We start from the raw sequence: 24,159 nt of genomic DNA on the forward strand, positions 1-24,159 counted from the left end.
GCTGAGGTGTGCAGATGACTGAGGTCAGGAGATCGAGACCAGCCTGGCCAACATGGGGAAACCCCGTGTCTACTAAAACTACAAAATGTAGCTGGGCATGGTGGCGGTCGCCTGTATTCCCAGCTACTCCGGAAGCTGAGGCAGGAGAATCCCTTGAATGCAGGAGGCAGAAGTTGCAGTGAGCCGAGATCCCACTACTGCACTCCAGCCTGGGAGACAGTGAGACTCCATCTCTTTTTTTTTTTTTTTTTGAGACGGAGTCTCGCTCTGTCGCCTGGGCTGGATGGAGTGCAGTGGCCGGATCTCAGCTCACTGCAAGCTCCGCCTCCTGGGTTCCCGCCATTCTCCTGCCTCAGCCTCCCGAGTAGCTGGGACTACAGGCGCCCGCCACCTCGCCTGGCTAGCTTTTTGTATTTTTTTTTTAGTAGAGACGGGGTTTCACCGTGTTAGCCAGGATGGTCTCGATCTCCTGACCTCATGATCCGCCCGTCTCGGCCTCCCAAAGTGCTGGGATTACAGGCTTGAGCCACCGCAACTCCATCTCTTAAAAACACAAAAAACAAACACTAAAAAAACCTCACATCAAATGACTTCAGCGTGGACTGGGCTCAGTACCCACCTGCTCGTGTGCACGCGTGTGTACCCACGTGCATGGGCACTCCTGTGTTTCAAGTCCCTTTCCCAGGACGTCCTGGAATCTGGGGTCCCACCCTGGGCCCGGTCAGCGCGTGCCATGGGAGCCCCCTCGTCAGCCTCTCTCTCCGATTGGCACCTGGCACCCCGTGCGCAAGCCCCACGTCATCACGGGGGCCTCTGGGGCCTGGTCTGCAGCGTGGGAAGCCGGCCAGGCCTGTGACCCGCGCCCGGGCCGAGGGCGGGACCTGCGTCCGCTGCGGGGAAGGGATTCCGGGTCCCTGCAGGGAGCTCAGGCCCCAGCGCGCCCGCGAAGAGCTGCGCGGACCCCGGCTCCTTCCCCTGCATCCCGGGCGCAGGAAGCCGGACCAACGCGGGGAGCGCACGGCGAGCCCGCCCGAGGCCGCCCCTCCCGCCGCCCGGGGTCACGCGCCGCGCGGTCCCGCCCCGCCCCACAGCGCCTGGGCCGGGCTCCGAGCGAGCCGAGCCCCGCGCCCCGCACCCATGGAGCAGCTGCTGCGCGCCGAGCTGCGCACCGCGACCCTGCGGGCCTTCGGCAGCCCCGGCGCCGGCTGCATCAGCGAGGGCCGAGCCTACGACACGGACGCAGGCCCCGTGTTCGTCAAAGTCAACCGCAGGACGCAGGTGCTGGCCCGTGCGCAGGCGGGGGCTCTGCGGGGCTCTGCGGAGCGTGGGGAGGCGGCGGGGTCGGGGGCAGGCGCATTTCCTGGGGCTGGGCCTGGGGAGGGGGCGGTCAGCTTTGGCCCTTGGGAGGTGGCACCTGCTGGGTGGGCCCGGATCAAGCATTCAGTGAGGGTTTGTGTCTGCACGATCCGTGACCTTCCTTTGGCCTCGGTGCGCAGCGCACAGGGTTTTGGGGATGGTTTTAACTTTTCTATCCAGCAAGCGTCAGGGGAGGTGAGGCTTGGGGTCCCTGGCTCCACTTTGGGCCGCCCCTCTCAGCCCACCGTCCTCCTGGCAGTGGGGAAGAAGCAGAGACATGGCTGGGCCCCTGCCAGGGAGGGACCCCATGGGCCAGGCCAGCGTTCTCCTTCCCACAGGCCGTGCCTGTGTTTAGACCTGATTTCTATCTCCTGCTGAAAATAGTTCTGTTTAAGAATGTATGGAGGCCGGGCGCGGTGGCTCAAGCCTGTAATCCCAGCACTTTGGGAGGCTGAGGTGAGCGGATCACCTGAGGTCAGGAGTTCGAGACCCTCCTGGCCAACATGGTGAAACCCCCGTCTCTACTAAAAAATGCAATAATTAGCCGGGCGTGGTGGCACAGGCCTGTAATCCCAGCTACTGGGGAGGTTGAGGCAGGAGAATCGCTTGAACCCAGGAGGCAGAGGTTGCAGTGAGCCGAGATTGAGATCGTGCCATTGCACTCCAGCCTGAGTGACAGAGCGAGACTCCATCTCAAAAAAAAAAAAAAAAAAAAGTATGGAAAATATTATCGGAGCAAGTGGAGGTTAGGCCTTGAGAGCCAAAAGGTGGGGAAAGGCAGGCCTGGGTGCCCTCCTGGCCTGAGTGGGCTCAGGAGGCCCTGTACACTCTGGTGGGGGGGCTGTCTGAGGGGCAGCAGGGGTCCTGGTGGGCAGTGCTGGCAGGAGGAACCCCTGCAGGAGGAGCCATGCAGCCTGGGTGCACGATCGGATCCTCCTGCACCGCTGGCTCTGCCAGCTCAGAACCCAAAACCCTCAAAGTGGGGAGTCCCACTCACAGGGAAGCAGTTTTTGGTTCAGGCTTCCCACGGGCCCTGGGAAACTTCCTCAGCTGGTCCTGAAAGCTCTGCCGGGTGAGACCCCTTCTTCCCTCCCACCCCCGTGAAGGGCCTGCCCACGGTAGCTGCTCAGTCCTTGCAGGAGAGCAGGTGATGCTGGAGCCCCTGGGGCAGGCCCAGGAGTTCCCGGCATGGTGCTTGTGAGCTCACCCTGGGAGCAGGGCTGGGGCGTGCCGGCCGCCCTCCCACCTGGGGACGCTCACACCCACCCTTGGTGCAGGCTGGCCAGGGCTGCCAGGCTGGGGAGGCTGTCCCTGAGCTTTCCCTGGGGTACTTTGAAGGAAAGGGCGTTCTGTTACTGTGCACCAGTAGATGCTTTGGTCTCATTCATGAGGTTTGATTTTTTTAAACATGCAATTCTATACATTGGGAGGCCGAGGCAGGTGAATCACTTGAGGCCAGGAGTTCGAGACCAGCCTGGCCATCATGGTGAAACTCCATCTCTAGTAAAAATACAAAAAAAACAGCAGGGTGGGGTGGCCTACACCTGTAATCCCAGCTACTCAGGGGCTGAGGCAGGAGAATTGTTGGAACCCAGGAGGTGGAGGCTGCCGTGAGCCGAGATCATGCCACTGCCCTCCAGCCTGGGTGACAGAGTGAGACCCTGTCTCAAAACAGACAAACATGCAATTCTATAGGCCGAGGTATTCACAGACCACGTTCATCAATGCATGTTTTCAACTAATGTGTAGTGTACGTGAGGTGAGAGTTCACCTGACATACGGTAGGAATGTTTGTGGGAATATTTCAGAAACAAGAAGGCCCAGGTCCCGGGGGAGGCAGAGGCCGGCCAGGTGTACGGCGCCTTTGAGCTTCCCAGCCCCTGCCTTGGACCTGAGGCCCCGCCTGATGGGCCCAGCCCTCTTCTTCCCTGCCTGAAGTGTGTGCCCAAGTCAGCTCCACCGATGTGTGTGCTGTGGCTGCCCTACCCTAAGTAAGGCAGCAAGGAAGGTGGGTAACCCAGGGGTCCAGCTCCGGACCTTGGTTCACTCACACCTACCCACACCCTCAGTGCTCCCTGGTACCCACACGTGGCCTGTACATCCTCCTGTCACAGCAGCCTGCAGACCCCACACTCCTCATGCCGCAGGCTCAGCCTCAGCTTGCAGCCTCTCTCTCCGACAGGGGCCCCTCTGCACCTTGCCCTCTGCGTTGGACGCCAAGTCCCAGCCAGCTATCAGTGACTGAAGGTCCTTGTGACTCCCACGTGTTCACTTCCATCAAGGGCCCGGTAGGCAGAGGCCCTGGCTGAGTCAACAAGGCTGATAAGGCTCACGGCTGTGTTCTGGATGCAGGCCCGGCAGATGTTTGAGGGGGAGGTGGCCAGCCTGGAGGCCCTCCGGAGCACGGGCCTGGTGCGGGTGCCAAGGCCCATGAAGGTCATCGACCTGCCGGGAGGTGGGGCTGCCTTTGTGATGGAGCATTTGAAGATGAGGAGCTTGAGCAGGTGAGTGTGTGTGAGACCCATCTGCACACACGTGTACAGGCAGAGAGAGACTCCGGGAGAGGCAGAGAGAGACTCCGGGAGAGGCAGAGAGAGACTCCGGGAGAGGCAGAGAGAGACTCCGGGACAGGCAGAGAGACTCCGGGACAGGCAGAGAGAGACTCCGGGACAGGCAGAGAGAGACTCCGGGACAGGCAGAGAGACTCCGGGACAGGCAGAGAGAGACTCCGGGACAGGCAGAGAGAGACTCAGAGACAGGCAGAGAGACTCCGGGACAGGCAGAGAGAGACTCAGAGACAGGCAGAGAGAGACTCCGGGACAGGCAGAGAGACTCCGGGACAGGCAGAGAGACTCCGGGACAGGCAGAGAGAGACTCCGGGACAGGCAGAGAGAGACTCCGGGACAGGCAGAGAGACTCCGGGACAGGCAGAGAGAGACTCCGGGACAGGCAGAGAGAGACTCAGAGACAGGCAGAGAGACTCCGGGACAGGCAGAGAGAGACTCCGAGACAGGCAGAGAGAGACTCCGGGACAGGCAGAGAGACTCCGGGACAGGCAGAGAGAGACTCCGGGACAGGCAGAGAGAGACTCCGGGACAGGCAGAGAGAGACTCCGGGACAGGCAGAGAGAGACTCCGGGACAGGCAGAGAGAGACTCCGGGAGAGGCAGAGAGAGACTCCGGGACAGGCAGAGAGAGACTCCGGGACAGGCAGAGAGAGACTCCGGGACAGGCAGAGAGAGACTCCGGGACAGGCAGAGAGAGACTCCGGGACAGGCAGAGAGACTCCGGGACAGGCAGAGAGAGACTCCGGGACAGGCAGAGAGAGACTCCGGGACAGGCAGAGAGACTCCGGGACAGGCAGAGAGAGACTCCGGGACAGGCAGAGAGAGACTCCGGGAGAGGCAGAGAGAGACTCCGGGAGAGGCAGAGAGAGACTCCGGGAGAGGCAGAGAGAGACTCCGGGAGAGGCAGAGAGAGACTCCGGGAGAGGCAGAGAGAGACTCCGGGAGAGGCAGAGAGACTCCGGGACAGGCAGAGAGAGACTCCGGGACAGGCAGAGAGAGACTCCGGGAGAGGCAGAGAGAGACTCCGGGAGAGGCAGAGAGAGACTCCGGGAGAGGCAGAGAGAGACTCCGGGAGAGGCAGAGAGAGACTCCGGGACAGGCAGAGAGAGACTCCGGGACAGGCAGAGAGAGACTCCGGGACAGGCAGAGAGAGACTCCGGGACAGGCAGAGAGAGACTCCGGGACAGGCAGAGAGAGACTCCGGGACAGGCAGAGAGAGACTCCGGGACAGGCAGAGAGAGACTCCGGGACAGGCAGAGAGAGACTCCGGGACAGGCAGAGAGAGACTCCGGGACAGGCAGAGAGAGACTCCGGGACAGGCAGAGAGAGACTCCGGGACAGGCAGAGAGAGACTCCGGGACAGGCAGAGAGAGACTCCGGGACAGGCAGAGAGAGACTCCGGGACAGGCAGAGAGAGACTCCGGGACAGGCAGAGAGAGACTCCGGGACAGGCAGAGAGACTCCGGGACAGGCAGAGAGAGACTCCGGGACAGGCAGAGAGAGACTCCGGGACAGGCAGAGAGAGACTCCGGGACAGGCAGAGAGAGACTCCGGGACAGGCAGAGAGACTCCGGGACAGGCAGAGAGAGACTCCGGGACAGGCAGCGAGAGACTCCGGGACAGGCAGAGAGAGACTCCGGGACAGGCAGAGAGAGACTCCGGGACAGGCAGAGAGACTCCGGGACAGGCAGAGAGAGACTCCGGGACAGGCAGCGAGAGACTCCGGGACAGGCAGAGAGAGACTCCGGGACAGGCAGAGAGACTCCGGGACAGGCAGAGAGAGACTCCGGGACAGGCAGAGAGACTCAGAGACAGGCAGAGAGAGACAGAGAAAGGGATAGAGAAGGGGAGGGAGACAGAAACAGGGAGAAGTCTGTGGCTGAGCTGTCCTCACAACTGCCTGGTTATCAGAGGCAGGGCCAAGAGTTCCACCCTGACATTCTTAATGGAGATAAAAAGTTACTGCTTTCTGGTATATGACTGGTTTTCCTAGATTAGTTTGGCTGTAATGAGGTTGCATAAAATAAGTATATATATATATATATATATAATTATTATTTTTTGAAACACAGTCTCGCTCTGTTGCCTAGGCTGGAGTGCAGTGGTGCAATCTCGGCTTATTGCAACCTCTGCCCCCAGGGTTCAAATGATTATCCCACCTCAGCCTCCTGAGTAGCTGGGACTACAGGCGCCGCCACCACACCCGGCTAATTTTTGTATTTTTAGTAGAGATGGGGTTTCACCATGTTGGCCAGGCTGGTCTCAAACTCCTGACTTCAAGTGATCTGCCCACCTCGGCCTCCCAAAGTGCTGGGATAACAGGCCTGAGCCACCACACCTGGCCAAAATAAGTATATTTGAACCCATCATTTGCTTTGTACTTTATTTTTATTTTATTTTTTTTCCGAAACAGAGTCTTGCTTTGTTGCCCAGGCTGGAGTGCAGTGGTGCCATCTTGGCTCACTGCAACCTCTGCTTTCTGGGTTCAAGTAATTCTTCTGCCTCACCCTCCCGAGTAGCTGGGATTACAGGTGTGCACCACCACGCCTGGCTAATTTTTGTATTTTTAGTAGAAACGGGGTTTCACCATGTTGGCCAGGCTGGTCTTGTACTCCTGACCTACTGATCCGCCCGCCTCAGCCTCCCAAAGTGCTGGGATTAGAGGCGTGAGCCACCGCGCCTGGCCTGTTTTGTACTTTATAGCACATTAATGCCGCTCACTTTGGGCGGAGTGAAGCCATCTATGAATGCTGTGGAGTCCTTACATTTTTTCTAATTATTAAAGTCATACATGGTCATTGTATAAAATGTGGAAAATACAAACTCATGTGAAGACATAAAGCCACCATGATTCCATTAGCAAAGAATGATCACTGTTAACATTTGGTATATGATTATCATGCCAGTCTTTTTTTTTTTTTTTGAGATAGAGTGTCACTTTCTTGCCCACACTGGAGTGCAGTGGTCTGATCTCAGCTCACTGCCACCTCCACCTCCCAGGTTCGAGCAATTCTCTTGTCTCAGCCTCCCGAGTAGCAGGGATTACAGGTACCCCACCACCTCACCCAGCTAATTTTTGTGTGCGTATGTGTATATATATATATTTTTTGAGACAGAGTCTTGCTCTGTCACCCAGGCTGGAGTGCAGTGGCGCAATCTCAGCTCACTGCAAACTACACCTCCTGGGTTCAAGCAATTCTCTTGTCTCAGCCTCCCGAGTAGCTGGGATTATAGGCGCCCCACCACCTTACATAGCTAATTTTTTTTTTTTTTGAGACATAGTCTTGCTCTGTCACCTAGGCTGGAGTGCAGTGGTGCAATCTTGGCTCACTGCAAGCTCCACCTCCCGGGTTCACGCCATTCTCCTGCCTCAGCCTCCTGAGTAGCTGGGACTACAGGCGCCCGCCACCACGCCCCGCTAATTTTTTGTATTTTTAGTAGAGATGGAGTTTCACCGTGTTAGCCAGGATGGTCTTGAACTGCTGACCTCGTGATCCGCCCACCTCGGCCTCCCAAAGTGCTGGGATTACAGGCGTGAGCCACCGTGCCCGGCCTAATTTTTGCATTTTTAGTAGAGACAGCATGTTGGCCAGGCTGGTCTCAAACTCCTGACCTCAGGGATTTGTCTGCCTCGGCCTCCCAAAGTGTTGGGATTATAGGTGTGAGCCACCACACCCAGCCCGTCTTTTTCTTTCCTTTTTTTTTTTTTTTTAAGACGGAGTCTTACTCTGTCGTCCAGGCTGGAGTGCAGTGATGCAGTCTAGGCTCACTGCAAGCTCTGCCTCCTGGGTTCTAGTGATTCTTCTGCCTCAGCCTGCCGAGTAGCTGGGACTACAGGTGCCCGCCACCACGCCTGGCTAATTTTTGTATTTTTAGTAGAGATGGGGTTTCACCATATTGGCCAGGCTGGTCTTGAACTCCTGACCTCATGATCTGCCCGCCTTGGCCTCCCAAAGTGCTGGGATTATAGGCATGAGCCACCATGCCTGGACCCCAGTCTTTTTCCTATTTGTGATTTACATTGGTTTTCACAAAAACATTTGTAGCCGATTTTTTTTTTTTTAATTTTTAAATTTCTTGTAGAGATGGGATCTCACTGTGTTGCCCAGGCTGGTCTTCAGCTCATGGCCTCATGCAGTCCTCCCACCTCAGCCTCCCAGAGTGCTGGGATTGTAGGCTGGAGCCACTGTGCCCCTGTGCCTGCCCCTGCATTTTCACTTATCATTACTTTTTCAGCACCCCTCCCTGAATTCCTGGTACCTCCCAAGACTTCTGTTGAAGCTCACTTGGTTAATTCCTCTTGGTGATTACATGATTTTATTTTCTGGAAAGGGTCATTGCCAGTGCTAGCATGGCGGTTCACACCTGTAATCCCAGTATTTTGGAAAGCCAAGGCAGGAGGAGACCCCATCTCTTAAAAAAAAAAAAAAAAAAAAGCCAGGAATAGTGGCACAGGCGTGTGGTCCCAGTTAGTTGTGAGGCTGAGGTGGGAGGATTGCTTGAGCCCTAGAAGTCAAGGCTGCAGTGAGCCATGATTGTGCCACTGCACTGCAGCCTGGATGACAGAGCAAGGCCCGGCCCCAGAAAAGAAAGAAAAAGGAAAACAAAGAGTCATCGCCTGGTGTTCACTTTTTACTGTTTAAAGAGTGGAGAGTAGTTTTTAGTGTATTTAAAACATTTCTCAAAATGGAACAAACTGGGTGGTGTTATTTATCATTTGTTATTTTAATTAGCTGCATTTCTTCTTTCCTTAGTCAAGCATCAAAACTTGGAGAGCAGATGGCAGATTTGCACCTTTACAACCAGAAACTCAGGGAGAAGTTGAAGGAGGAGGAGAACACAGTGGGTATGTTCAGATTGCTTTTTGGTACCCTTGACCCAGCCACACTGTCTACCTTAGATTGGCGCTCATGGTACTTCTTGGTGGCATTTCAATAGTAGGCCGAGTTATATCCATCTCTCTTTACACTACATTATGAAAATGAGATTATTAAATAAGAATTTTGATGTAGCTGACAAGCTAGTAGAATTGGCACATGATCCCTTTTATACCCAGCCCTCCTTTCTGGTGTGCTTGAGGTAATAATAACCCCTTTTATACCCAGCCCTGCTGTCCAGTGTGCTTGAGGTAGGACTGCCCTGGCAGATCCATATACTGACTAACTGCTATTGTACGTAGTACATCCTCAGACCACCCATATTCTAGCACGCGTAGCCCAGGCGTATACTGATGCTCTGCTGAGGTCTGGCATTTAAGAGAAAGACAAACAGCTCCTTCAGGTCAAGGATCTCTGTCAACAGGTCGAAGAGGTGAGGGTGCTGAGCCTCGGTATGTGAACAAGTTCGGCTTCCACACGGTGACGTGCTGCGGCTTCATCCCGCAGGTGAGTGCCTGGGAGAGGGTGTTCCCTGATGCCGCAATGCTGGTCACCCACTCTTTATACGTGACAGAATGCCGGTCCCCCAGGCACCAGCAAGATTGACTACCTGATTTCTGAAAGCAGAGTACAAGCTGTGAAACCTGGAATGGGGAGAGCAGATGCCGAGGGTCACTGAGCTGAGCTGGGGCAGGTAGATGAGCATTCCACGCAGAGGGAGCCTCAAGTGCAAAGGTTGTGTTGCACAAGGCTCCTGATGAGTGTGAGGGACTGGAGACTGCGTGATGGGTGGTGTGCAAAGTCAGGGATTAAGTCCTCATTACTCAGCTCCTCTCCTGAGGCCTTTACAAATTATTATTTATTTAGATACAATTGAGATATAATTCACATAAGATCCACCATTTTAAAGGATTAGAATTAATTGGTTTTAGTACATTCACAATGGTGTGCAGCCATCACTGCTGTTTAACTCCAGAACATTTTCTTTTTTTTTTTTTTTGAGACAGAGTCTCACTCTGTCGCCCAGGCTGGAGTGCAATGGCTGGATCTCGGCTCACTGCAAGCTCCGCCTCCCGGGTTCACGCCATTCTCCTGCCTCAGCCTCCTGAGTAGCTGGGACTACAGGTGCCTGCCACCTCGCCTGGCTAGGGTTTTTGTATTTTTTAGTAGAGACGGGGTTTCACCGTGTTAGCCAGAATGGTCTCGATCTCCTAACCTCGTGATCTGCCTGTCTCGGCCTCCCAAAGTGCTGGGATTACAGCATTTTCTTTCTTTCTTTCTTTCTTTCTTTTAATTTGAGACGGCGTTACACTCTTGTTGCCCAGGCTGGAGTGCAATGGCGTGATCTTGACCCACTGCAACCTCAGCCTCCCGGGTTCAAGTGATTCTCCTGTCTCAGCCTCCCAAGCAGCTGGGATTACAGGCGTGCACCACCACGCCCAGCTAATTTTTTTTTTTTTTTTTTTTTTGAGACGGAGTCTCGCTCTGTAGCCCAGGCTGGAGTGCAGTGGCCGGATCTCAGCTCACTGCAAGCTCCGCCTCCCGGGTTCACGCCATTCTCCTGCCTCAGCCTCCCAAGTAGCTGGGACTACAGGCGCCTGCCACCTCGCCCGGCTAAGTTTTTGTATTTTTAGTAGAGACGGGGTTTCACCGTGTTAGCCAGGATGGTCTCGATCTCCTGACCTCGTGATCCGCCCGTCTCGGCCTCCCAAAGTGCTGGGATTACAGGCTTGAGCCACCGCGCCCGGCTTCTTTTTTTTTTTTTTTGAGACAGAGTCTCACTCTGTCGCCCAGACTAGAGTGCAGTGGCCAGATCTTGGCTCACTGCAAGCTCCGCCTCCCGGGTTCACGCCATTCTCCTGCCTCAGCCTCCCGAGTAGCTGGAAGTACAGGCGCCCGCCACCTCGCCTGGCTAGTTTTTTTGTATTTTTTAGTAGAGACGGGGTTTCACCGTGTTAGCCAGGATGGTCTCGATCTCCTGACCTCATGATCCGCCCGTCTCAGCCTCCCAAAGTGCTGGGATTACAGCATTTTCTTTCTTTCTTTCTTTCTTTTAATTTGAGACGGTGTTACGCTCTTGTTGCCCAGGCTGGAGTGCAATGGCGTGATCTTGACCCACCGCAACCTCAGCCTCCCGGGTTCAAGTGATTTTCCTGTCTCAGCCTCCCAAGCAGCTGGGATTACAGGCATGCACCACCACGCCCAGCTAATTTTTGTATTTTTAGTAGAGACGGGGTTTCATGTTGTCCAGGCTGGTCTTGAACTCCTGACCTCAGGTGATCCGTCCTCCTCGGCCTCCCAAAGTGCTGGGATTACAGGCATGAGCCACCACGGCTGGCCTTAATTTTGTATTTTTAGTAGAGACAGGGATTCTCCATGTTGGTCAGGCTGGTCTTGAACTCCCGACCTCAGGTTATCCGCCCGCCTCGGCCTTCCAAAGTGCTGGAATTACAGGTGTGAGCCACCGCGCCCAGCCAGAACATTTTCATTATCCTAAAGCAGAATCCATTAGCAGTCACTCCCCATTTTCCCCTTCCCTGGTCCCTGGCAGCCTCTAATGTACCTTCTGTCTCTTTGAAGTGACTTATTCTGGATATTTCATATGACTGGAATCACATAATATGTGACCCTTTTTTTTTTTTTTTTTTTTTTTTGAGACGGAGTCTCGCTCTGTCGCCCAGGCTGGAGTGCAGTGGCCGGATCTCAGCTCACTGCAAGCTCCGCCTCCCGGGTTCGGGCCATTCTCCTGTCTCAGCCTCCTGAGTAGCTGGGACTACAGGCGCCCGCCACCTCGCCCGGCTAGTTTTTTTTGTATTTTTAGTAGAGACGGGGTTTCACCGTGTTAGCCAGGATGGTCTCGATCTCCTGACCTCGTGATCCGCCCGTCTCGGCCTCCCAAAGTGCTGGGATTACAGGCTTGAGCCACCGCGCCCGGCCAATATGTGACCTTTTGTGTCTGGCTTCTTTCACTCAGCATCATGTTTCACGGCTCTTCCACGTTGTAGCAGGTATTAGAATGTTATTCTTTTATGGCTGAATAATATTCCATTATGTGGCTAGACCACATGTTTCTTTATGTATTCCTTTTTTTTTGAGATGGAGTCTCGCTTTGTGGCCCAGGCTGGAGTGCAGTGGCGCCATCCCGGCTCACTGCAAGCTCCGCCTCCCGGGTTTACGCCATTCTCTTGCCTCAGCCTCCCGAGTAGCTGGGACGACAGGCGCCCGCCACCATGCCTGGCTAATTTTTTGTATTTTTAGTAGAGACGTGGTTTCACCGTGTTACCCAGAATGGTCTCGATCTCCTGACCTCGTGATCCACCCACCTCGGCCTCCTGAAGTGCTGGGATTACAGGCGTGAGCCACTGTGCTCGGCCTGTGTATTCCTTTTTATGGCTGAGTAATACTGGGGCCTCTTGAACCATCATCTTTGAAATCTGTGAAGTTTCAAAGAAGTCTTTGGACAGCCCAAGTGCTCTGTGCTTCCCTCAAAGCAGCCGTTATTGGACCATATTTTGGTTTTGTTAGGAACACAGCACCCATTATATAGGAGCGAGTTCAGAGTCACTGCTTCTTGAAGAGAGAATACTTTCCAGCCTGTCTCCTGGTCGAAGCCCGTCCTGACTAGTTGGGTCCCTGTGGACAATGGCCAAGCTCTCCCCGGCGCAGGTGGAAGGCGAGTCTCCCAGCTGGAGGTCACTTGGGGCAAGATCCTCATGACGTCCAAGCAGATTTAGGGTTCCCAGCTCACAGGCAGTCCTCACAGCTGGGCTCGCTACAACTGCACATGGAGCTTCCCAGGTTTACCAAGGCCCCTGAGATCTCAGCCACTGCTGGCTCCCCTGGGGTCACACACTTATCTGGAGCCAGTGAGCAGCACCCTCTTCATCGTCCGGGTAAGCACGGCTGGGCGCAGCCTGTGGTCCTGCTGTGGATGCTGAGGTCAAGGGTTGCAAGTGGCTGGGTCTACAGGACTTGGCTGGCCCAGCAGGGTAGTGTTTCAAAGAAACGAAGTGAAATCTTACCCAAAGCCCCTGTGTGTGAAGTGGACGAGAAGGGGGCTGGTCTGTTTGGAGCACAGGGAGGCCCTCGATGCCCCTCAGACTCCAAGATCAAAGAACCCACCTCAGATCAGGTGCAGCCTGGCTAGGAAGGGTGAGGCACCAGGGAGGACACCCGCCCAGCTTCCTGCATGTCGTGTCTCGGACAGCACCAGGTTCCGGAGGCTTCCCCCTGCTTGGGAGGGCTGAATGGGTCCTGGGGGAGTGTGTGCTGCAGCCACTGGGGGGCAGTGCTGAGCGGTTGGCTCCTTGGACACCTGGGCACTAAGGCCCGCTCAGGCTGCCCGCTGGGTGGGCTGCGGTGCTTGCCCCATGCTCTGGACACGGCCCTGTACAGGCACCGTTCTAAGTGCTTCATTGGACTCAACTCACCCACTTGCCCTAGCAGGTAACCAGGCAGATAATGTCACTGATCCGTTGTATAGATGAGGAACGTGATGTGCAGAGTTCACACCGGGGTCTGTGGAGCTTGTCAGTGGGGCAGCCGGGCTTTGACTCTCGGTCTGGCTTCATAGCACAGGCCCTGACCACGGCACAGCCCCTCTGTCAGGGGAGGCCTGGTCATTGGCACCAGCTGTGTGCCCAGGTGGCCATTCCCTGGGCAGCGTGGAGGGTCACAGCCCCTCTGTTCAGGTGGCAGGACTGGACGAGCCCATGCTGCTCTCCTGCTCCCAGCACTAAGCCTGGTTGTCTTCCGGAAAGAGGACAGAGCTCAGACGCTGGGAGCTTGGATGGGCCAATGGGAAATGGCGGGAGGCTGCACGCTGCACCTCTGGGCTGGGGGTCTGACAGCTGGGCTGTGGGGAGGGGCCTTTCCATCCTGCTCTGGAGGTGCACAGAGCACTAGGGGCGAGTCCAGGGGCCCAGTCACCACAGCACGCATGTGCAGGGGGAGTCCTGGTGGGAGCCACCGACGAGGGCAGTCCTCCCCAAAGGAGTTTTACAAAATAACCCTTTGCATAAAATCAGCTTTGTATTTTTCTCTACTGAGGTATAACTGACATAAATTGCACCCATTTAAGACGTATAATTTGGTACATTTTGACATGTTTGTACCTGTGAACCTCTTACCACAGTCGAGGTGAGTATACTGATTACCCCCAAAAGGTTCCTCATGCCCTTCCCTGCCCCGGGCAACCATTCATCAGTATTGTCACTGTAGATTAGTTTGCATCTTGTGGAATTTAATATAAATGGAATCATGTGGTATGTCTTCTTTCCGTCTGCCTTCTCTCACTCAGCATAATCATTCTGATATTTATTCAAGTCCTAAATCCTCTGATATTCATCTGTGATACGCATCCATGTTGCATGTGTCGAAAGTCCATTCCGCTGTATGGATCTGACACAGCCTGTTTATCCCTCTTCACACGTGGATGGGTTTCTGGGTCACTTCCAGGTTTTGCTTATACAAATAAAGCTGCTGTGAACCTTTGTGTACAAATCTTGGTCTGGACAAATGCTTCCACTTGCCTTGGGTAAATACCTAGGAGGGGAAGGACTGTGTCCTACGGTAGGTCCATATTTAGCTCTTTAAGAAACTACCAAACTCTGGATTTCCAAAGTGGTTGCGCCCTGTTACAGTCCCACCAGCAGCATATGAGAGTTCCAGTTCCTCCACATCCTTGTCAACACTTGAGATTTTCTGTTTTAAATTACAGCCATCCTAGTGGGCGTGAAATATTATCTCACTGAGGCTCTACTTTGCATTTCCATAATGACTAAAGATGTGGGACATCTACTCGTGTGCCTGTTTGCTGACAAAATACCATCTTTGGTGAACCATCTGTTCAATTATTTTGCCCAATTTGTGAATAGGGGTTTTTCTTATTGAGTTTTGAGAGTTCTTTGTATATTTAAGATATAAGTCTTTTACCAGATATATGATTTGCAAATAGTGTCTCCTAGTTTGTGTATTTTCTTGGAAGTGTCCTTCAGAGGCCAGGCACGGTGGCTTGTGCCTGTAATCCCAGCACTTTGGGAGGCCGAGGCGGGCAGATCACTTGTCAGGAGTTCAAGACCAGCCTGGCCAACATGGTAAAACCCCATCTCTACTAAAAATACCAAAAAATTAGCCAGGCATGGTGGCAGGCACCTGTAATCCCAGCTACTTGAAGGGCTGAGGCAGGAGAATCGCTTGAACCTGGGAGGCGAAGAAGTTGCAGTGAGCTCAGATCATGCCATTTGTACTCCAACCTGGGCAACAAGAACAAAACTTGGTCTCAAAAAGAAAAAATTCCTTATTATCCTTTTTTTTGTTTTTGACATGGAGTCTTGCTCTGTTGAGCAGGCTGGAATGCAGTGGTGCGATCTCGGCTCACTGCAACCCCTGCCTCCCGGGTTTAAGCGATTCTCCTATCTCAGTCTCCCAAGCAGCTGAGATTACAGGCGCCTGCCAGCAGGCCGGGCTAATTTTTGTCTTTTTAGTAGAGATGGTGTTTCACCATATTGGCCAGGATGGTCTCGAACTCCTGAACCCGTGATCCACCTGCTTTGGCCTCCCAAAGTGCTGGGATTACCAGGCATGAGCCACTGCGCCTGGCCTCTGCTTACATTAGGTTTAATGTGCTCTTCTTTTTCTGGTTGGTTAAGGTAGAAGCTGAGGTCATTACTGTGAGATCTTTGCTAACACAGACGTTTAGTGCTATACATTTCCCCCAAGTACTGCTTTAGTGGCATCTCACAAATTATAAGTTGTGTTTTTGCTTTCATTCAATTGAAAACACTTTCTCATTTCCCTTTTGAAGTCTTCCTTACACAGATTTTAAAAGTGTGTTAGTTTTCAAATATTTGAGGATTTCCCTTACATTTTCCTATTTTTTGTTTTGTTTTGTTTTTCTGAGACGGAGTCTTGCTCTGTCGCCAGGCTGGAGTGCAGTGGTACAATCTTGGCTCACTGCAACCTCTGCCTCCTGGTTTCAAGCCATTCTCCTCCCTCAGCCTCCCTAGTAGCTGGGACTACGGGCATGCACCACCACACCCAGCTAGTTTTTGTATTTTTAGTAAAAACGGGGTTTCACCGTGTTGGTCAGGATGGTCTCGATCTCTTGACCTCGTGATCCGCCTACCTCAGCCTCCCAAAGTGCGGGGATTACAAGCGTGATCCACCAGGCCTGGCCTGCCTATTGATTTTTGATTGAATTTCATTATACTTTGCATGCTTAAATTCTTTTCAATTTATTGAGACTCGTGTGCATGGAGAGAGAAATCTTACTCTATTCCTCTTATAGGCCACTAATCCTATTGGATTAATAATTCACCCTTACAATTTTATTTAACCCTAATTACCTCCTAGAGGCCCTTCCTTCAAATACAGGTGTGTTAGGGGTTAGGGCTTCAACGCAGGAATGGGTGTGGGGGCACCATTGAGTCTGTAGCAGGATATGGGATTTATCTATTTTTCCTGCAGTTTTTCATGTATTTTGAAGCTCTGTTATTATAGGCAGAGGCATTCAGGATTATTATGTTTACTAGTTTACTCCCTTTGTGAAATGACTATACTTCATTTTCTTTGCTTTGAAATCTGCTTTGTCTTGTATTAATGTAGCCACTCTAGCTTTCTTTCTTTTTGTTTCTTTTTGAGACGGAGTTTCACTCTTGTTGCCCAGGCTGGAGTGCAGTGGTGTGATCTCGGCTCACTGCAACCTCTGCCTCCGGGTTCAAGCGATTCTCCTGCCTCAGCCTCCCGAGTAGCTGGGATTACAGGCGCCCGCCACCACGCCCGGCTAATTTTGTATTTTTAGAAGAGATGGTGTTTCCCCCGTGTTGCACAGGCTGGTCTTTAACTCCTGGGCTCAAGGGATCCACCTGCCTTGGCCTCCCAAAGTGCTGGGATTATAGGCGTGAGCCACCGTGCCCAGCCTCCAGCTTTCTTTTGACTAGTGTTAGCATGGTGTATCTTTTCCATCCTTTTAAGGGTTTTTTTTTTTTTAAATAATGTCTTTTTGCACATAACTTATTGTTGGATTTACTTTATTTTTCCAATCTGTCATTTTCCTAGAGTATTTATTTTTGACATTTGTATTTAACGTGCTTAGTCATACGGTTAGGTTTGAGTCTGTCATCTTGGGATTTTTTGTTTGTCTCATCTGCCCTTTGTTCCCTCTTTACCTGCCTTCTTCCGGGTCGAGTATTTTGTTTCTGTCCTACCTCCTTTGTTGGCTTACTAGCTATCTTTGCTGTGTTTTTAATAGTCCCTCTAGGGTTTAGCAGCACGTGGCTCCGAATTGCAACACTGGCCTCTTTTCCCTTGTTGCCCAGGTGAATGAGTGGCAGGATGACTGGCCGACCTTTTTCGCCCGGCACCGGCTCCAGGCGCAGCTGGACCTCATTGAGAAGGACTATGCTGACCGAGAGGCTCGAGAACTCTGGTCCCGGCTACAGGTGGGCACAGCAGTGACTTCTGTGGCAAAGAGCTGGTTCTCTCATGATCCCACTGCATTTGGGTGGGGTCCTCTGTAAAACTGAGCTGGAGCAGGGAACACTGAGATCTGGAGCATAGCAGGTCAAGTCAGAGACACATCAGGGAGGAAGGGGGGCAGGGGTAGGGGGTTCCCCTGACAGGGAATCCGAAAGGGGTGAGAAGTGAAGACACACTTGGCTCCTAGTGCCCCTCTCCACCGCTGGGTTCCCAGGTATTTAACCTCAGACTTTCCTCACGTGAAACACAGGTGCTTGTAAATGGTGGCGTTTACCATGATTACTTTTCTTACTATCAGTAACACTTGTCCATCCATCCTGTTCCTCTCCCATGGGAAGATGTAGGTACCAGATGCTCCAGAGTGACCAATTTCTTTTTCTTTTTTTCTTTTTTTTGAGATGGAGTCTTGCTGTGTCGCCCAGGCTGGAGTGCAATGGCCAGATCTCGGCTCACTGCAAGCTCCGCCTCCCCGGTTCACGCCATTCTCCTGCCTCAGCCTCCCGAGTAGCTGGGACTACAGGCACCCGCCACCTCGCCCGGCTAGTTTTTTTTTTGTATTTTTTAGTAGAGACGGGGTTTCACCGTGTTAGCCAGGATGGTCTCGATCTCCTGACCTCGTGATCCGCCCGTCTCGGCCTCCCAAAGTGCTGGGATTACAGGCTTGAGCCACCGCGCCCGGCCAGAGTGACCAATTTCAAAACATAACTCTCGGCCAGGCGCGGTGGCTCAGGCCTGTTAGCAGCACTTTGGGAGGCCTAGGTGGGCGGATCACTTGAGGTCAGGAGTTTGAGACCAGCCTGGCCAACATGGTGAAACCCTGTCTCCACTAAAAATGCAAAAATTAACCGTGCATGGTGGTGCATGCCTGTAATCCCAGCTACTCGGGAGGCTGAGGCAGGAGAATTGCTTGAACCTGGGAGGTGGAGGCTGCAGTGAGTGGAGATTGCACCATTGCACTCCAGCCTGGACGACAGAGTGAGATCCTGTCTCAAAAAGAAAAAAAAAATCAAAATATAACTCTCAAAATGTTAAAAAAGAATGTGCATGTCAATCCAGAGTGAGTATGCATCAAAGAGACTTTAACTCATTAATGAAGAAACTAGGCTGGGTACGGTGGCTCACGCCTGTAATCTTAGCACTTTGGGAGGCCTAGGTGGGCGGATCACTTGAGGTCAGGAGTTTGAGACCAGCCTGGCCAACATGGTGAAACCCCGTCTCCACTAAAAATGCAAAAATTAACCGTCCATGGTGGTGCATGCCTGTAATCCCAGCTACTCGGGAGGCTGAGGCAGGAGAATCTCTTGAATCCGGGAGGCGGAGGGTGCAGTGAGCCGAGATGGCGCCATTGCACTCCAGCCTGGGTGACAGAGCGAGACTTCATCTCAAAGAAAAAACAAACAAAACCTGCAGACATATCTGCGTAGTGAAATAAAAGTGGAGAGAGTTTGTGAAGGTAGCGCAACACTGCTTCCTATTCTGCGGATTGATTAACATTGCAGCCCCGGAGGTTCTCCACTGCGTGGAGCTTCTGGACCTAAATTAGGAGGAAATCCTAAGTGAGACAAAGCTGGACTCCCTGAAGTCAGGTGGCCCCTATTTCTGGGCTCGCAGGCGGTGCTGGGGCTGGACACCAGAGCGGCTCGCGAGTGGGCTTTGCCTTATTTCCAAGAACGAGGCCGGGGCGCCCTGAGGCCGGCGGTAACGCAGCCGTTGCTCCCGTAGGTGAAGATCCCGGATCTGTTTTGTGGCCTAGAGATTGTCCCCGCGTTGCTCCACGGGGATCTCTGGTCAGGAAACGTGGCTGAGGACGACGTGGGGCCCATTATTTACGACCCGGCTTCCTTCTATGGCCATTCGGAGTTTGAACTGGCAATCGCCTTGATGTTTGGGGGGTTCCCCAGATCCTTCTTCACCGCCTACCACCGGAAGATCCCCAAGGCTCCGGGCTTCGACCAGCGGCTGCTGCTCTACCAGCTGTTCAACTACCTGAACCACTGGAACCACTTCGGGCGGGAGTACAGGAGCCCTTCGCTGGGCACCATGCGGAGGCTGCTCAAGTAGCGGCCCCTGCCCCTGCTCATGCCCTTGCCCCCCTTCCCCCTGCCCCTGTCCCCGACCCCCGGTTCCGTCCCCCCGGTCCCTGCCCCCCTGTTCCCGTCCCTTTGTCCCCGTCCCCTCTGTCCCTGTCCCCCGTCCCCGACCCCCAGCTCGGTCCCCCCCGTCCCCCCGTCTCCGACCCCCGGTTCCATCCCCCCCGTCCCTGCCCCCCGTCCCCGTCCCCCTTCCCCCTCCCAGATCCTGGGGACCAATAAAGCCCGCAGCGGGCCTCGGCTGGCGTCCTGCGCCTCCTTCCTCCGCGCGTGGGGCTGCTTTTCAGGGCCAGACGCACGGCCAGCTGTGCGCGGACGTGTTTGCGGCGGTTCAGGGGAAACGCACGCGGACCCGGTGGCCAAGACCAAATTCCGCGGGTCCCAGCGCGGCGGGAGTGGGAGTCAGGGCGGTAGGCTCTGAGGGGTGGGTCCCTGGGCCCGCCTCGCGCCCCCACGCGTGCTCAGACCCCGCCCCGCTCCACCTTCCCGCGGCTCCACCTCGCATACCCGCCCCTGCCCTAGGCGTGTTGAGGCCCCGCCCACCCCCTCCGGCCCCACCGCAAGCCCCGCCCCTCCCGCCCACGCGTGCCCGGGCCCCGCCCCCGTCGCGTCAGCCCCGCCGCCTGCCCACGCGTGCTCAGGCCCCGCCCCGGCGTCCCCCGGCCCTACCCGCAGCCCCGCCCCCTCCCCGCCCACCGCGTGCTCAGGCTCCGCCGAGCGGTCCCGGCTCCATTCGCGCCCCGTGTCTGTCCGCGGCGCGCTCTTCCAGAACCTTTGGGCCCCGCCCCCGCTCGCGTCCTCACGTGCACGGCGCGGTCCCGCGCGCGGTAGTTTGGCGGCCGGCGCGTTCCGTAGCGAGGCCGGCGAGCGGGGTCGGAGGTCGCGGGGCGGGGCCAGCGTCGGTTGCCGCCTCAGCGGGCGCCTCCTTTTCATCCCTCATCTCTCATCCCCGGCGCTCACGCTCTAGCGGAGTCGGAGCTGCGAGTCCGTGAGGCGGAGGCGCGGTCCCCAGGCAGCCGAGATGGCCTTGAGCGACGAGCCGGCCGCGGGCGGCCCCGAGGAGGAGGCGGAGGAGGAGACACTGGTCTTCCGCGCGGCGCTGGAAGCGTTCGGCGAGAGCGCGGAGACCCGGGCGCTGCTGGGCCGCCTGCGGGAGGTGCACGGCGGCGGCGTGGCGCGCGAGGTGGCCCTGGAGCGGTTCCGCGGTGCGTGGGCGGGGTCGCGCGCCCGCTTCCTCCCCCAGCCCGGGCTCGGCGCCCCGGGTGCACTTTCCTGGGCGGGGACCGCAGCCCGACGGCGCCGGCCGCTCTGCGAGGGCTGCCGGTGCGCGGTCCCGCGGGCCGTGGTGGGGCGCGGCCTTCCCAGGCGGGAGAGGGCCACGCGGGCGCGGCGTTAGGTGCACGGGGCAGACGCGCGCCGCCCTTGGGGGGACTGTGGCCCGCGGAGCGCCTGCTCGCGCGCGGGGTGAAGCCTCTGCGGCCTCCCGCCCCGTCCCCGTCACTGGAGGAGGTGCCCGGGCCGGGGAGACTCGGGCCAGCCCCCTCCGGACGGCCGGTCAGCCCTGCCGTGCCTGCCTCCACCGAGCGCGGTTCCTGTGAATGCCGTGTGGACAGGGAGATAGGGAACGGGAGGGGGAACGCAGGGAACAAACCTGCAAACAAAGGGCGCCGTGGGTGGGGAGGGCAGCAGCCTGCCGGTTCCGTGGACGCGGTGGACAGCGCGGGCTGGCTGGCCGGGTCCGTGCCTCTGCAGGCGGGGTGCGGTGTGGGTACCCCGTGGAGGCCATTCGATGCATCTCAATTCTCGGAGTTCAGATCCACCTTTACCGCTGTCTCTAGTGGGTTATTTCCAAACAAGTCCTTAGGACCTCGTAGTTAAATAGTTACGTAGGGTTTTGTAAATCAGTGAAATCATCTTTGTAGACCCTTTGAGTAAGAAGAACTTCTGCGATGACAGCACTCTGATTTTAGGAGTCAGGCAGGGTGGGGGCCCGTGGCGGGGGAGTGCGGGCTACGGCGTCAGATGCTCCTGCCTGTGAATTCTGGCCCTGTCACTTGGACCTGATACTTCATTGCCCGTTTCTTCGGCTGTAAGCTGGGGCGAATAACGATACCTCTGTGCAGAACTGTTCTGAGGGTGAGGGACCCTCATCCAGGAACCAGTGAAGCCAGATTTCTGGTTCCTGGTGTAAGAGCCCAATGGGTTCTTTATTTTTTCTCTTTTTCTTTTTTTTGAGACGAAGTCTTGCGCTGTTGCCCAGGCTGGAGTGCAGTGGTGCGATCTCAGCTCACTGCAGCCTCTACCTCCCGGGTTCAAGCGATTCTCCTGTCTCAGCCTCCTGGGTAGCTGAGACTGCAGGCGCGCGCCACCACGCCCAGCTCGTTTTGTATTTTTCGTAGAAGGGGTTTCACCATGTTGGCCACGCTGGTGTCAAAATCCTGACCTCAAGTGGTCGCCTGCCTCAAGCTCCCAAAGTGTTGAGATTACAGGTGTGAGCCACCGCGCTCGGCCCCAGTGGGTTCTTCTTGCGGTCTGCCCAGATAGAGTTGATTTGTCAGGGCGGGGGAATTTCGATGGAGGTTTAGTTCATGCAGAGCTGGTTGAAAGGGAGACTAGACTAGGAGTGTGTGTTTTTTTTTTTGAGGCGGAGTCTCACTTTGTCCCCCAGGGTGGAGTGCAGTGATGAGATCTTGGCTCACTGTAACCTCCACAACCTCCACCTCCCGGGTTCAAGCGATTCTCCTGCCTCAGCCTCCCGAGTAGCTGGGACTACAGCTGCGTGCGACCACGCCCGCCTAATATTTTTGTATTTTTAGTAGAGACGGGTTTCAGCGTGTTAGCCAGGATGGTCTGCATCTCCTGAGCTCGTGATCCATCCGCCTCAGCCTCCCAAAGTGAGCCACCACGCCCAGCTGGAGTTTTATTATTACTCAAATCAGTTTCCCTGAGAATTTGAGGGTTAGGGTTTTTTAGAGGTAATCTGGGGGAAAGGATGCGGGTGGCTGATTGGATAGGGGCATACAATCATAGGGGAGTCGGAAATGATCCTCCGTGATGTGCTGAATCGCTTCTGGGTGGGGCCCCAGGAGCAGTGGGCGGGTCCAGGTGGAGCTTTCATGGGTCGGAGGATCCTAGTGTAGGTGTCGGACTTGGAAACAATCTGAACAGACATCTTTAAAGGCCGACTCAGATTCTGCAATGGTGATGTGGTCTGCAGGAGTAATTGGAGAACTCGCATGTCTTGTGATCTCAAGAATAATGGCTGGCAATTATGTTACACCTCAGCGGAATTCAGGCTCCCCGCCTCCTAGCCTGGCAGCCTCTAACTTTACAAAGGCAGTTGGGTTTTGGGGAAGGGCCCTTAGCATGTAAGCTGTCAGCTAAATATCTCCCAAAGGTAACTTAAACTTGAAGACTAAAGGCATGAGGGGGTTGGCTGGATCAGATCTCCCGCATTGCCATAGTTTCCTCACTGATCTAACTTTTGCAAAGGCAGTTTTGCTGGGAAGCAGTGGGTGTGTTCAGATGTGGAGATGGGAGCTGCCGGATTGGACAGAAGCAATTTCAGCTGCTGAGAGGAGGCCAAATAGGTGGCTCAGGGTCTGGGAAGCTGAGTCATGGGTTTGAAGAGCTGGCAGCTGTGTGGAAGGGAGCAGTGCCTGGGTATGTGAACCAAAAACCTGAGACAAGTCTCAATCAGTTTAGGTTAAGGATGTGCCCGTGAGGCAGCCTCAGGAGGTCACATGTCCCCAAGGAAGTCGGGCTACAGCTTAGTTTTATACGTTCTAGGGAGACATGAGACATCAATGAATACCTGTAAGATGTACATTGGTCTAGTTAGGAAAGGCCGGACATCCTGGGTGGGAGGGCGTCCAGGTCATTGGTGGATTCAAATATTTCACGATTGGTGATTGGTTGAAAGAGTTTATCCAAAGACCTGGAATCCATAGAAGGGATTGTCTAGATTAAGGTAAATTGTGGAGACCAAGGTTCTTCTTATGCAGATGAAGGTTCCAGTTAGCTGGTTTCAGAGAGAAGAGATTGTAAATGCTTTTTATCAGACTAAAAAGGTACCAGACTTGGTTAATTTTCTCCTGATCAGGGAAAAGACCTAGAAAGGGAAGGGATTATTTACAGAATGTAGCTTTTTCCCACAAGAGACAACTTATTAGGGCCATTTCAAAATATGTCAAATATATTTTAGGGAAAAATATTTTGATTTCCTTCAGGGCCTGCTGTCATGTGATGCTATACTAGAATCAGGCTGGAATTTGGTGTCTTATTGCTTAAGATTTAATTACAATTTATTACTACTTTTTTTTTTTTTTTTTTTGAGACTGAGTCTGGCTCTGTCTCCCAAGCTGGAGTGCAGTGGCTGGATCTCAGCTCACTGCAAGCTCTGCCTCCCAGGTTTACGCCATTCTCCTGCCTCAGCCTCCCGAGTAGCTGGGACTACAGGCGCCCGCCACCTCGCCCGGCTAGTTTTTTTTGTATTTTTTTTAGTAGAGACGGGGTTTCACTGTGTTAGCCAGGCTGGTCTCAACCTTCTGACCTCGTGATCCGCCCGTCTCAGCCTCCTAAAGTGCTGGGATTACAGGCTTGAGCCACCGCGCCTGGACTACTACTTAAGTTTTAATGCTAATACTGATCAGCTGTGCCTGAATTCCAGCTGGAGGAGTGCATAATGAGGCCTGTGCGGACCCCCGCCCACTCCCTTCCCATCATGAGGCCTGAACAAGTTTTTCGGGTTAAGTTTGGAATGCCGTTGGCCAAGAGGAGGGGTCTGTTAGAT

At 54.6% G+C, this 24,159-nt stretch overlaps 3 protein-coding genes and 1 long non-coding RNA gene across 22 annotated transcripts in view; 3 read left to right on the forward strand and 1 right to left on the reverse strand.

Annotated features, from left to right (window-relative positions):
- RAB40B (RAB40B, member RAS oncogene family) overlaps positions 1-24,159 on the reverse strand; it is a 300,307-nt gene that overhangs the window by 75,198 nt on the left and 200,950 nt on the right. The gene's annotated exons all lie outside the window — the stretch shown is intronic.
- Positions 1,088-19,613, forward strand: FN3K (fructosamine 3 kinase). Of its 2 annotated transcripts, XM_015120657.3 has the most exons (6): positions 1,088-1,278; positions 3,709-3,860; positions 8,677-8,768; positions 9,224-9,306; positions 17,118-17,240; positions 19,000-19,613. In XM_015120657.3, the coding sequence occupies exons 1-6, from the start codon at positions 1,138-1,140 to the stop codon at positions 19,336-19,338; spliced, it is 930 nt and encodes a 309-aa protein (XP_014976143.3). In that variant the 5' UTR covers positions 1,088-1,137; the 3' UTR covers positions 19,339-19,613. The 2 variants fall into 2 exon arrangements, with proteins under 2 accessions (XP_014976143.3, XP_077829617.1); XM_077973491.1 differs by lacking the exon at positions 17,118-17,240.
- On the forward strand, positions 10,246-11,339 carry LOC144336089 (uncharacterized). The gene is made up of 2 exons (XR_013407538.1): positions 10,246-10,432; positions 10,734-11,339. It is a non-coding gene; the product is annotated as an uncharacterized LOC144336089 (long non-coding RNA).
- Positions 20,260-24,159, forward strand: part of TBCD (tubulin folding cofactor D) — a 188,738-nt gene continuing 184,838 nt past the window's right edge. For all 18 annotated transcript variants that reach the window (XR_013407532.1, XR_013407530.1, XR_013407531.1 and 15 more), the window contains exon 1: positions 20,260-20,572. Coding sequence is in view for 12 of the 18 variants with exons in the window: in XM_077973415.1 (XP_077829541.1) it covers positions 20,389-20,572 (184 nt within the window). In the remaining 6 variants the exon portion in view is untranslated. The remainder of the gene's footprint in view (positions 20,573-24,159) is intronic.

This window comes from Macaca mulatta, chromosome 16 (genome assembly GCF_049350105.2).
Source record: "Macaca mulatta isolate MMU2019108-1 chromosome 16, T2T-MMU8v2.0, whole genome shotgun sequence".
In the NCBI taxonomy this organism is placed as follows: Eukaryota; Metazoa; Chordata; class Mammalia; order Primates; family Cercopithecidae; genus Macaca; species Macaca mulatta.

What these genes read in the sequence shown, in the direction of transcription:
- FN3K (XM_015120657.3), top strand. Translation starts at nt 1,138, where the DNA reads ATGGAGCAGCTGCTGCGCGCCGAGCTGCGCACCGCGACCCTGCGGGCC. An exon ending in AAGATGAGGAGCTTGAGCAG is followed by an intron (nt 3,861 to 8,676) that starts GTGAGTGTGTGT and finishes TTCTTTCCTTAG; the next exon opens with TCAAGCATCAAAACTTGGAG. An exon ending in AACTCTGGTCCCGGCTACAG is followed by an intron (nt 17,241 to 18,999) that starts GTGGGCACAGCA and finishes TTGCTCCCGTAG; the next exon opens with GTGAAGATCCCGGATCTGTT.